The 12,227-nt window shown below is 36.5% G+C and overlaps 1 protein-coding gene and 1 pseudogene across 1 annotated transcript; one reads left to right on the top strand and one right to left on the bottom strand.

Annotated features, from left to right (window-relative positions):
• The window catches only part of LOC107722942 (ATP-binding cassette sub-family G member 2-like), a 9,843-nt pseudogene extending 8,025 nt beyond the window's left edge, over positions 1 to 1,818 (top strand).
• Positions 1,819 to 6,688: 4,870 nt separating this feature from the next.
• LOC107722932 (fascin-like) lies at positions 6,689 to 11,930 on the bottom strand. Its single transcript, XM_016531432.1, has 5 exons — positions 10,989 to 11,930; positions 8,856 to 9,012; positions 8,304 to 8,425; positions 7,879 to 8,049; positions 6,689 to 7,169 (listed from the first exon to the last, which is right to left on the bottom strand). Exons 1-5 carry the CDS (start codon positions 11,815 to 11,817, stop codon positions 6,964 to 6,966), a joined length of 1,485 nt encoding a protein of 494 aa, XP_016386918.1. The 5' UTR covers positions 11,818 to 11,930; the 3' UTR covers positions 6,689 to 6,963.
• Positions 11,931 to 12,227: the final 297 nt, after the last annotated feature.

Below are 12,227 nucleotides of genomic sequence, written 5' to 3' on the forward strand. Positions count from 1 at the left end.
TATATATATATATATATATATATATATATATTTCTGAACAGGGTTGAATCCAGCATTCACGGCCTTCCTGTGCTTTGCATTGACCATATGGTCAGTCTGGCAGAAGTCAGCTTGGCATTTCTGGTCAGTGCCAGCGTGAGCTCATTCGCCATGGCCACATCCTCATTGCCTTGCCTTTTGTCTTCATGATGGTCAAAATTCAAACATACACTTGCACGTACAGTATGTTCTTGTTCTTTGTTATTCTCTCTTTCTTATTCGCTCTTTCTTTGTCTCTTTGTTGCAGGTATTTGGAGGGTTCCTGGTGAATCTCAACTCCATGCTCAGCTGGTTGTCATGGCTCAAGTGGGCCAGTATCTTCAAATATGGACTAGATGTAAGGACGAGGAGTAGAGAAAATAATTTTTAAATGCAAAAAGTGCAACACGTGCTTTTTAAGCAGTGCCGATTAGTAATTATGTGTTGTTCTTTTGTAGGCTGTGACTATAAATGAAATGAAGGGGCAGGTCTTCTACAGTGGCAATGCTACGTAAGTTGCTCACACTGAATGAAGATGAAGTGTAATGACAGTTCACAGTTTTATATCTCTGCCTTTTGCACGTCATGACAGACACATACACTACCGTTCAAAAGCTTGGGGTCAGTAAGATTTGATGTTTAAAAAAAAATAAAAATAAAATTAATACTTTCTGTTCTTTTGAATTCTTGAAACAGCACAACTGCTTTCAAAACTGATTATAATAAGAAATGTTTCTTGAGCAGCAAATCAGCATATTAGAATGATTTCTGAAGGATCATGAGACACTGAAGACTGGAGTAATGATGCTGAAAATTCAGCTTTGTTATCACAGGAATAAATTACATTTTAAAATATATTGAAATAGAAAATGGGTATTTTAAGTAGTAATAATATTTTACAATATTACTGTTTTACTGTATTTTTAATCAAATTATGCAGTCTTGGTGAGCATAAGAGACATAGATATTAAAGGCAGGGTATGTGATTTTTCAAAAACACTTTAGAAAACTGATTCGGGCCGAATCGCAAAACAAACTTGTAGCCAATCAGCAATAAGGGGCGTGTCTACTCGTGATGTGGAGGAGAGCGCGTTCAGTGCATAGGACGGACATTAGCCGAGCCGAGCGACAGAAAGATAGAGATGGCGGATAAAAAAACAAAAGAGGAAAACGTCTGCGGAAAGATAAGGCAAGAAGTAGGACCCGTGAAAATATCGGATCAGCTTTCCAGCGCTGGAGAGAACTCAAGGAGCGAGGCCTGCGATCGGACGCCGAGGTTGCTTTGTTTCTTCTCAATAGGTGGGGTAGGGGCGTGTTTGTTTTTGTGATTTCAAATATCAACACTGGCTACCAGAAATCACTTACTCTGCCTTTAAATCATTTTACTGACCCCAAACATTAGAATGGTAGTGAATATCACAAACACAATATTGATATTATGTATTTTTTTGAGCTTTTGTTCAATTACATTTTAACTTACCAGGTAAAATTGAAACCTTAACAACCAAGTCTTGATTTTTACATCTTGTATTTGATCCAGGGGCGTACATTACGCGGGGGACGCGGGGGACGTGTCCCCCCACTTTTAATATCACGTAAATTCGTCCCCCGCACTTTTTCGGGCAAGTGTTTGATCTCATTCTTATGGTCAGGCTAAAAGGAAAGATGTATCTGCAATCTCAGGGGATCGACTACAGTGTGTGGGGCTTCTGGCAGAACCAGGTGGCTCTTCTGGGCATTATACTGGTGTGTATGACGTTTGCATACTTACTGTTACGCAGAATCAACCGCTGGAAATAATGCACATGTTCTTCATAACAGATTCGCTCATACACAGTGTAATTTCATAACATCTTTATTTTTGTACACCAGATCCATTTCTGTATGTGTATTTACACTTGTAAATTATAATATTTTCATTTAATAATTCATCTCGGCTTTCTGGGAATGACACTGATACCTTTTTGGAAATATGAAATGAAGAGTTCAGATGCAAAAGCCTCTAAGTGCCGTCTGAAATTTTCATCTAAAATGAGCATTTTTATAAGGCTTCTATGTGTAGGTTCAGTATTTTTACTATAATGGCAATGTAAAGATGCTTTTCTATGCAGTTAAAGTGAAATAACTGAACATAAATATAGGAGCCTGATAAAAATGCTAATTTCAGAATAAAATTTCAGATGGCACGTAGAGGCTTTTGCATCTGAACTCTTCAAATACTCTCTGAAGTAAAAAAGGCCATGTTGCAACATATCTGTATTTAATATGTATTATGTATGCTTTTCTGCTAAATTATTAGATAAAACGATTCACGAAAAGTTAACTAATTGTTAATTAGTTAACTAATTTATTTTGCAAAATCACTGTATTTGTACAATTGGATTGTTGATTCAAATTTATAGTAACTAGAATGAAGCCTTTGTGACATGTAAATATAAAAATATGAAATGAAAATAAAGTTTTCAATTCTTTGTGAACATGGAAGGCACGTACTACAAAATTATAGGGTCGTAGATTTTGTTTTATTTTAACAAAAAAAGTTAGTTATATTTTCAATTCAATTTCATTTAAATAATTCATTTTACATATATTTATATTTATATTTTATAGAAGAAAAATAAAAAAAGCCAAGGCAAAAAAATCTGCACACCAAACGAAATGCAAAGTTCAAGGTCCTTAGAACAGGTGACAACAAAAACTAAAGTGCACAAACAAAAAATTTACTGTGCTCACACATACAAAAAAGCAAACGTTTCAGTCCTGGCTGGACTATCTTCAGTGCTGTTTTGTTGTCACCTCCATGTAAATCTTCCTGTTCTACGGACCTTGAACTTTGCATTTCGTTTGGTGTGCGGGTTTTTTGCCTTGGTTTTTGTATTTTTCTTCTATTAATTGAATCTACGCACCCAATTGTAAACATACTTTTTTGCTTTACTTAACTGGCGCATAATTTTTTCATACTTTTTATTTATATTTTATCACAATAATAAAAATTAAAATGTATAGCCTATGAGTGTGCGGAAGTGAATGAATGTTAAGATGTTTTCCTGTAAGAAGTAATTTAACCACTAGGCGGCAGCACCGTTCTGAGTCATGACCTGCTTACATTCTGCATGTTTCTCCATGTCCTCCACTGCCCTCATATTAATTACACACACTACTGTATGTTTGGACGTAGTTTGAATATTATCTTTTAACATAGTAACGATTTACTAAAAATCGTTATTGTTTTTTTTGTTTTTTAAATTGAACATATAGCTATACATTGAGCTCACACACACACATAAACCATGCAAGGCATTTGTTTACTGGATATTTTCATATTAGGGAAAATGCATTCTCATCTAATCTCTCTTTGTTTATCTGTAACAGATTTAAGTGAAACGTGTCATATAATATGACCTGCTTTCTGCATGTTTCTCCATGTCCTCCACTGCCCTCATATTAATTACACACACTACTGTATGTTTGGACGTAGTTTGAATATGATCTTTTAACATAGTAACGATTTACTAAAAATCGTTATTGTTTTTTTTGTTTTTTGTTTTTTAAATTGAGCATATAGCTATACATTGAGCTCACACACACACATAAACCATGCAAGGCATTTGTTTACTGGATATTTTCATATTAGGGAAAATGCATTCTCATCTAATCTCTCTTTGTTTATCTGTAACAGATTTAAGTGAAACGTGTCATATAATTTGTCCTCCATTTGTTGCTGTCTCAATAACCCACAGACAGCAGCTGCAGACATTTCTTTGTTATTGCCACATAGAATATTCACATCTGTTAGAGATTAGTAAATCCTTATGTGTGTATGAGAGAGTGTTTGTGTGTGTAGTAGTGCAGTATTCTTGAGTTTCATTCAGAGTCCCACTGTTAGCGCAACATTTTTTGGAAACCCTCCAAGGTCGAGGTGGAGAGAATTCAGAGGAAAATAGTTAAGGAAAAGAGGCACATAAACTGGGGAAAAACAAAGAAAGAGAAACCAAATCTACTCACATTTGCACACTCTTTAAGTATTTACTTTCCAACATTTTCTATTTATTTCATTGTCATGTCCAGTTGCAAATGGCACATAATGAGAATAAAAATGAAGTTAAAAAAATGCATTTTCACACCTTAGGAGATCTTATCCCACTAAGGAAGGCACAAACACTTCGTCTTTTTCTTTCAACACATTCACATGAAAAAGCTTTAGCCGAAAAAGTGCAAATCAACATGTTATCAACAATAAGCTAGAGCTACATAAAAAAACACTGTTGTTCCTGTAGTCAGAAAAACGCCGAATACAAGTCATGTAACCACTGTAAAATGGCCACAAATACCACAAGTATCAATTTGACAAACAAATGATTTTCTTTTGACTCCTTTTGTGTGCCTGCGTATGTGTGTGTAAGGAAATCTGAATGTCTCTGATGTGAACAAGGATATTTCTCCAGTATTCTCTGAGCCACGGTGCAGCTATTTAAAACCTGGCCTCGTTACAGAAGCCAGTTCACTCTAAAAATGTTTTTGGGAGCAGGAACAAACCCTATGGCTGAAGGCTCAGCTTATGAGACACGGCTGTATGCCCATTTTGCATAAGCAAATTATTGACCATTATGTAATAGCACATTTAGATTCTGAATTTCCTAGAAACAGCTATTATACAGAGCGAAATAAGGCCATGAAAGCATCTGAGAGGCAATGACAGTGACTTGAATGAGCCTACATGATGTGCATTAAATTGCGTAATGTATTTTTAGATGATTTCACCCCATTAATCAGTTATCTAGTTAACACTTCACATTAAGGTTATATTTATTAATATTAGATAATGTATTAACTAACATAAACTAACAGTGAGCAATATATATTTTTTACAACATTTAGTGTAGTTAGCTATTAGTGTTGTTGTTAGTGTTAGTGTTAGTTTGTTAATGTTAGTTCACAGTGCATTAAATAATGTTAACAAATTCAACTTTTGATTTAAAAATGTATTAGTACATATTGAAACATTAACTAAGATGAATAAATACTGTAGAAGTGTTGTTCATGTTAACTAATGTAGTTAACAAGTGAAATCTTATTGTGAAGTGTTACCGTTATCTTAATCATTGAGATTGAGCCAAGGACATCAACAGTTTGTGCGACAATAATCCCGTTTTCTTTTCTTTTTTTTCAGCATACCATAATATATGGTTATGGTGCTTCTCTTCAAGGGATAATTCACCCAAAGATGAAAATTCTGTCATCATTTACTCTGGCATTCCAAACCTGTTTGACTTTTTTTTTTTTCTTCTATAGAACACAAAAGAAGATATTTTAAACATTTCTAAGATTAAAAATGTCCAAGTGGTTTTTGTCCATTCAACTAAAATCGAAAGTGTTGTTTGCCCCCAATGTTCTTCAAAATATTGCCTTTTATGCTCCACAGAAGACAGAAAGTCATACAGGTTTCAGATTTTTTTTAATTGACAGAATTAATATTTTTAGCTGAACTATTCATTTAATTTAATACGTTTTTAAGTTTAAGGTAATTTGTGCTTTGTGATAACTGCATTGTGAAATTTTGTGCATTTGTTTATACTTTTAAATTCAAATTTGTTTTTGTGTCTTGATCCATTAGATTATGAGATATTTTAGTATATTATGTGATATAGACTGTGTTATCATCTTGTGCTTATGCTGTAGAGAATGTGTTATGCTTATGTATAGGTTTACAGAACACACGTTTAAACCCTATGGCTGAAGGCTCAGCTTATGAGACACGGCTGTATGCCCATTTTGCATAAGCAAATTATTGACCATTATGTAATAGCACATTTAGATTCTGAATTTCCTAGAAACAGCTATTATACAGAGCGAAATAAGGCCATGAAAGCATCTGAGAGGCAATGACAGTGACTTGAATGAGCCTACATGATGTGCATTAAATTGCGTAATGTATTTTTAGATGATTTCACCCCATTAATCAGTTATCTAGTTAACACTTCACATTAAGGTTATATTTATTAATATTAGATAATGTATTAACTAACATAAACTAACAGTGAGCAATATATATTTTTTACAACATTTAGTGTAGTTAGCTATTAGTGTTGTTGTTAGTGTTAGTGTTAGTTTGTTAATGTTAGTTCACAGTGCATTAAATAATGTTAACAAATTCAACTTTTGATTTAAAAATGTATTAGTACATATTGAAACATTAACTAAGATGAATAAATACTGTAGAAGTGTTGTTCATGTTAACTAATGTAGTTAACAAGTGAAATCTTATTGTGAAGTGTTACCGTTATCTTAATCATTGAGATTGAGCCAAGGACATCAACAGTTTGTGCGACAATAATCCCGTTTTCTTTTCTTTTTTTTCAGCATACCATAATATATGGTTATGGTGCTTCTCTTCAAGGGATAATTCACCCAAAGATGAAAATTCTGTCATCATTTACTCTGGCATTCCAAACCTGTTTGACTTTTTTTTTTTTCTTCTATAGAACACAAAAGAAGATATTTTAAACATTTCTAAGATTAAAAATGTCCAAGTGGTTTTTGTCCATTCAACTAAAATCGAAAGTGTTGTTTGCCCCCAATGTTCTTCAAAATATTGCCTTTTATGCTCCACAGAAGACAGAAAGTCATACAGGTTTCAGATTTTTTTTAATTGACAGAATTAATATTTTTAGCTGAACTATTCATTTAATTTAATACGTTTTTAAGTTTAAGGTAATTTGTGCTTTGTGATAACTGCATTGTGAAATTTTGTGCATTTGTTTATACTTTTAAATTCAAATTTGTTTTTGTGTCTTGATCCATTAGATTATGAGATATTTTAGTATATTATGTGATATAGACTGTGTTATCATCTTGTGCTTATGCTGTAGAGAATGTGTTATGCTTATGTATAGGTTTACAGAACACACGTTTGTGTGTGTGTGTGTGTGGATTCATGAATGTTTCTCAGTATTCCCACAATGTCGCCTCAGCAATCCTCTGACCGCTGGCTTTGAGCACCCCAGCATGGTCTCCCTTAAGATACTTGCCCTCCTTTGTCTTAATGGCCACTTTATTATAATCACAGAACTCAAAGTGGAAATAGACAGGTGTGCTGCTACTGCTGATCACAGAGCCGTCTGCCTCCACAGTCCAATACTTCCCCACTGAGTCTGACAAGAGAAATTACAGTCATAGTAAGCAACAAACAACTTTCAGGGGAAAAAAACATTTCTTAGAGGCCTATCTATTATTGTAAAAAACAAAAAAATGTTATTCAATTATTGCATTGAAAAAATTCAACTGATTAGACAAGCGTTTTGATTATTAAATTATTAAAACTATTTTAAACTATTAAAACGAAATCAAGAAAAATGAAAACAGAAATCACAGAATTTGGAAAAAAACAAAACAGATTTATTTGACCCTAAAAATTGAATTTCTTTTAATAAATAACTTTAAATAAATTGTTGTTAAATAAAGATTCGTGCTTTGTTGAGTACTAAAATTTAATTTAAACATTAAAATGAAATCCAGAAAAATCACAACTTAAAAAAGAAAAAATGTAAACAGAAAAAAAGGAATTTTGTACATGTCTCAATGACATGACAAAACAGAATTTGTAAAAACATAAAATAGATTACATAGGGACATAAACATTTTTGTTAAACTTTTAATAAAGTGTTGTTAAATTGTATAAGTTTCATGATTTCAGATATTTAGAAATGCTTTTTGAATACCAAACTTACGCATTAATATTAAATCCAGAAAAAAAATTAAAAGCTGAAAAAGATGGACTCCAGGAAAATTAAAATGAAAAGGGGGGGGGGTTAAAAAGAAATCCTACTAACTGTCAGTAAATCTTCATGAGTCATCACTGACCTCTGAGGCTGTAGGCGTTGTTGTTGTACTCTAACTGGAAGACATCATAGGATGAGCGGTTGGAATCAAGTGTTCCGGTTCCTTGTTTGCGGCAACCAATGAATCCATGTTCCCCACGCAGCACTATCAATGGCCTGTTGATGAGTTTCAACACAAACTCCTCTTGCTCACCTGTTAAACAAAACAACGCCGGCTAAATATGCTGTACATAACCTATTATATCTATTGTATGTTATGTACTGTGCTATGTGAGTTTAATGTTGTGAACAGGCCATGTCATGGTTGTCCAAGATGAATTTCCCAGAAATGGGAATTAAAGTATATTCTATTCTATTGTATTCTATTCTATTGGCTGTGAATAATATGTATGATGCTATTGATTTACATGCATGATAAAAATTGTATAATGCCATTCAGACACAAACCTGCAGAGTCCACAGTAGCTGCTAGCTGTCCGTTCTTCTTGGCTGCCAGGTATTTACCATTACTGGCCTTCAGTGCGACTTTTGACCCTTTCCACTCAAGGTCAAAGAAACAACTGGGTGATCTGGGATAAATAGTCAGTTTCTTAAAAATCAACATGAAAAATAATCTACTTTAATTTAATAATGTACATTTCTGGTCTTATTGAGCACAATTGAGCTTGTGTACTTTAGTCTTTATATTATCTATATATGTAACCCAGGACCACAAAACCAGTCTTAAGTCGCTGGGGTATATTTGTAGCAATAGCCAAAAAAACATTGTATGGGTCAAAAACAACTTGAGTAAACACATGACCATGCAAACAAATGTCTACCCAAGACAAGCTGTTATATTTGCATTCCCTGTTGCATTTATTAATTCCTTTTGCCATTTGGTTCACTCAGCAAATAATCATTTCAGACACAAACTGGCTAATCTACTTTTCTACCTTGTGCCTATTGTGTCTATGTGACATTTTCTGCACTTAGTTAAGTATATTCAATTGTTCTTACTTAGTGGAGGCAGAGCATTGGATCGCTCCACTTGAGGTCAGACTCCAGTACTTCCCATTGCAAGATCTGAAGGCACAGCGCTTTGTCTCCCTGTCCATCTCCATTTGAAACACCTCCTGATCAGACTCCTCATCCTGATTGGCTGATAAATCAACCCCTAAAATAAAGTAATTCAATCAGACTGAAGTTAATCAACAATAGATACATAGACTTGTATAAAACCTATTAATTTAAATGTTATCATATGAAGAATAGTTTGGGTTACCTGACAAAACATTTTTACAGTGATGGGTGTAAGGCAAAAACTCAGAGCCAAATTGGCCTAGGTTCTGTTCTGTTCCATTTTGGTTTAGTTTTCTCTGTATTTCTGTTTCCCTGCATTAGTTCCCTAGTTCGTTCCCTTAGTTTATAATTGGCTCCACATGTTCTGTTTTCATCTTCATTATGTTCCCCGTGTATTTATGCCCTGTTTTTTCCTCAGTTCCTGTTCTGCTATTGTTTTGTGCCCATGTGGTTGTTCTGTTCTCCATGTGGATTTATTAATATGACTTTCTTGGACTCTACTCCTTCGTCATGCTCTTTATACTGTAGGCTACACCCGTGACAGAATAGCAGACCCTCAAAACAAGTAGAAAAGTATTATCTTTGCTAGTTCACCCAAAAATGAAAATCACCCCATGATTTACTCACCCTCAAGCCATCCTAGGTGTATATGACATTCTTCTTTCAGACGAATACAATCGGAGTTATATTAAATAATGTCCAGAAAATTGCACCCATCCATTATAAAAGAAGTCCACAACGCTCCGGGGGGTTAATAAAGGCCTTTTGAAGTGACGCGATGCATTTGTGTAAGAAAAATATCCATATTTACAACTTTATAAATCTTAATCTCTAGCTTCTGCTAACTGTAGTATGCACGTTCACGAGAGAGTGGTGTCCAGCGGATGACGTAGGACGTAGGCAAACGCGGTGACAAACGCGGAAGCGCAGAGGAGAGAGCAAAACAAAACACCGGTCACGAATTAGTAGTACAAAACGAGGATTTGTAAAGAAAAATGTCGGAGAATTTCGATTTAAGCCAAGAGGACACTGATTTTCCTTTGCGGTAAACAAAGCTTGTTTCTCGCGAGACTAGCATATTCTCACCGGAGCTTATGCTACGCCTATGTCGCTTCAGAAGGCTTTTATTAACCCCCCGGAGCCGTGTGGACTTCTTTTATAATGGATGGGTGCGATTTTTGGAACTTCAAATTTTGAGCTACCATCCACTTCCATTATAAAGCATGGATTAGCCTGGACATTATTTAAAGGGGTCATATGATGCGATTTCAAGTTTTCCTTTCTCTTTGGAGTGTTACAAGCTGATTGTGCATAGATAAGATCCCTGAAGTTGCAATTGAACACCCTGCATGCATTATTTCACAATGAACAGTAAGAAAGCAGGCTAGAAAATGTGCAGACACATTTACTGCTAAACTCTACATGATTTACCAAAACCAAGTGGCCCATTTTACTTAAAGAGAAGAAGAAAGTGTTGAATAAAGTCGTTATTTTTGTTTTCTTTGCACACTAATAGTATTCTCGTAGCTTCATAATATTACGGTTGAACCACTGATGTCACATGGACTATTTTATCGATGTCCTTACTCTCTTTCTGGACCTTGAACGTGATAGTAACGTTGCTGTCTATGCAGAAAGCTCTCATATTTCATCCAAAATATCTTAATTTGTGTTCCAATGATGAACGTAGGTCTTACGGGTTTGGAAAGACATGAGAGTGAGTAATTAATGACAGAATTTAAATTTTTATGTAAGCTAACCCTTTAAACTCACTATATTCGACCAAATATGGTGCATAACCGTTATTAATAGTATAATTTATTAAAGGAGTAGTTCACAGTTGATGACCACAATTGACTTCCATAGTATTTTTTTTTTCCTACTATGGAAGTCAATGGTGCTCATCAACTGTTCGGATACCAACATTTTTCAAAATATCTTCGTTTGTGTTCAACAGAAGAAAGAAACTCATACAGGTTTGGAACAAGTGGAGGGTGAGTAAATGATGACAGAATTTTCATTCTGGAAGTGAACTACTCCTTTAATCAGCATGCTGCAGTCACATCTCACCCTGGCGCATGGAGATGTTTCTCTCGTTGCTGGCGGTAAGCACCACTTGACCGTGACTTTGCTCGAGGACAAACAGCTCATCTTTGCCGACGCGCGCGCTCTTGCCAGACTTCATGGTCCCGGTAGGGCCCGTGGGCGCGATGTATTTGCCAGTGGCGTCCCGGAAAGCCACCTTCCCCGCACGAAATTCCAGCGTGAAACCAGTGCCCGTGTCCGGTTTGGCTGTCAGGGCACCGCTGCATGTGAGGAAGCGGTTGTCGGCGGTCTGCAGATGATACCGGTGTTCCAGGTACACGAGCGTGAGCAGCGAGTCCACACCCCACGGCACGTCGCGGTCCACGGCGAGCTCGTTCCTCTCGGTGCACAGGTGCGCATACCGTTTACGCGCGATGCTGTACACGTTCACCTGAGGATGGACGGCCAGGTGCACGTTCCATTTCTCCGCAGGCGAAATGCTTTGCGCAAAGCACGCAATCCGGTCCTCGGTCCCGCCCAGGTAGCGCGAATGGGGCTCGGACTGCAGGGACCACCGGCCGTCGTCGTGGGCGATCACGAGGAACCGACAATCCGGGCCGGGCTGCTCGCTGTCCGCGGTCACGTTGCCGTCCTTATCGGTGGCGAGGTAGCGACCCAGGTGGCTTTTGATGAACACGGCATTGGAGTCTCCGTGGTCTCCGGACTGCTCCAGGGTCCACACCTGCTTCTTCTTCATGGAGCTCGCGGAGGCGTTGATTTTAAAACCAAACGTCTCCGCTGTCAGATATTTGTTATTGGCATTTATCAGCCCGAACCGAATCACCAAAGTCTCGCCTAATCCTTCCGAAGACATGCTTAGAGCTGTTTGGGTGTTACGGTTCGGTGAGAATTAGTGAGCAGCGGTTCCGAGGAGTGGGTGTGACGAGTGATGAACGATGGCGCGTGAGAGAGAGCGAGAGAGAGAGAGTGATGCTGATATGTAGGCTGTATGTGAACTTTTTAGATGTCTTGCTATTTCATTCCACACTCAGAAGCATCATAGATCTGGATAGCCGTTTGCACCACTTGATTTACCCTAGTAAAATGCAAAGAGTTTGAACAGCTACCTTCCCACGTCATCTCGTTGCTGTTGCTATGGGAAGAGTAGAGCGATCCTAAATTAAAAGTGCCTTCCCTTGTGAAAAGAAGTACATCTTTATGTGTCATTATGGAAGGAATAGTAAAAGAAACTGATAACATAAAGTAATCTTTGGACACTTATAA

This window comes from Sinocyclocheilus rhinocerous, unplaced genomic scaffold, assembly GCF_001515625.1.
Source record: "Sinocyclocheilus rhinocerous isolate Xijiao unplaced genomic scaffold, SAMN03320098_v1.1 scaffold3, whole genome shotgun sequence".
In the NCBI taxonomy this organism is placed as follows: Eukaryota; Metazoa; Chordata; class Actinopteri; order Cypriniformes; family Cyprinidae; genus Sinocyclocheilus; species Sinocyclocheilus rhinocerous.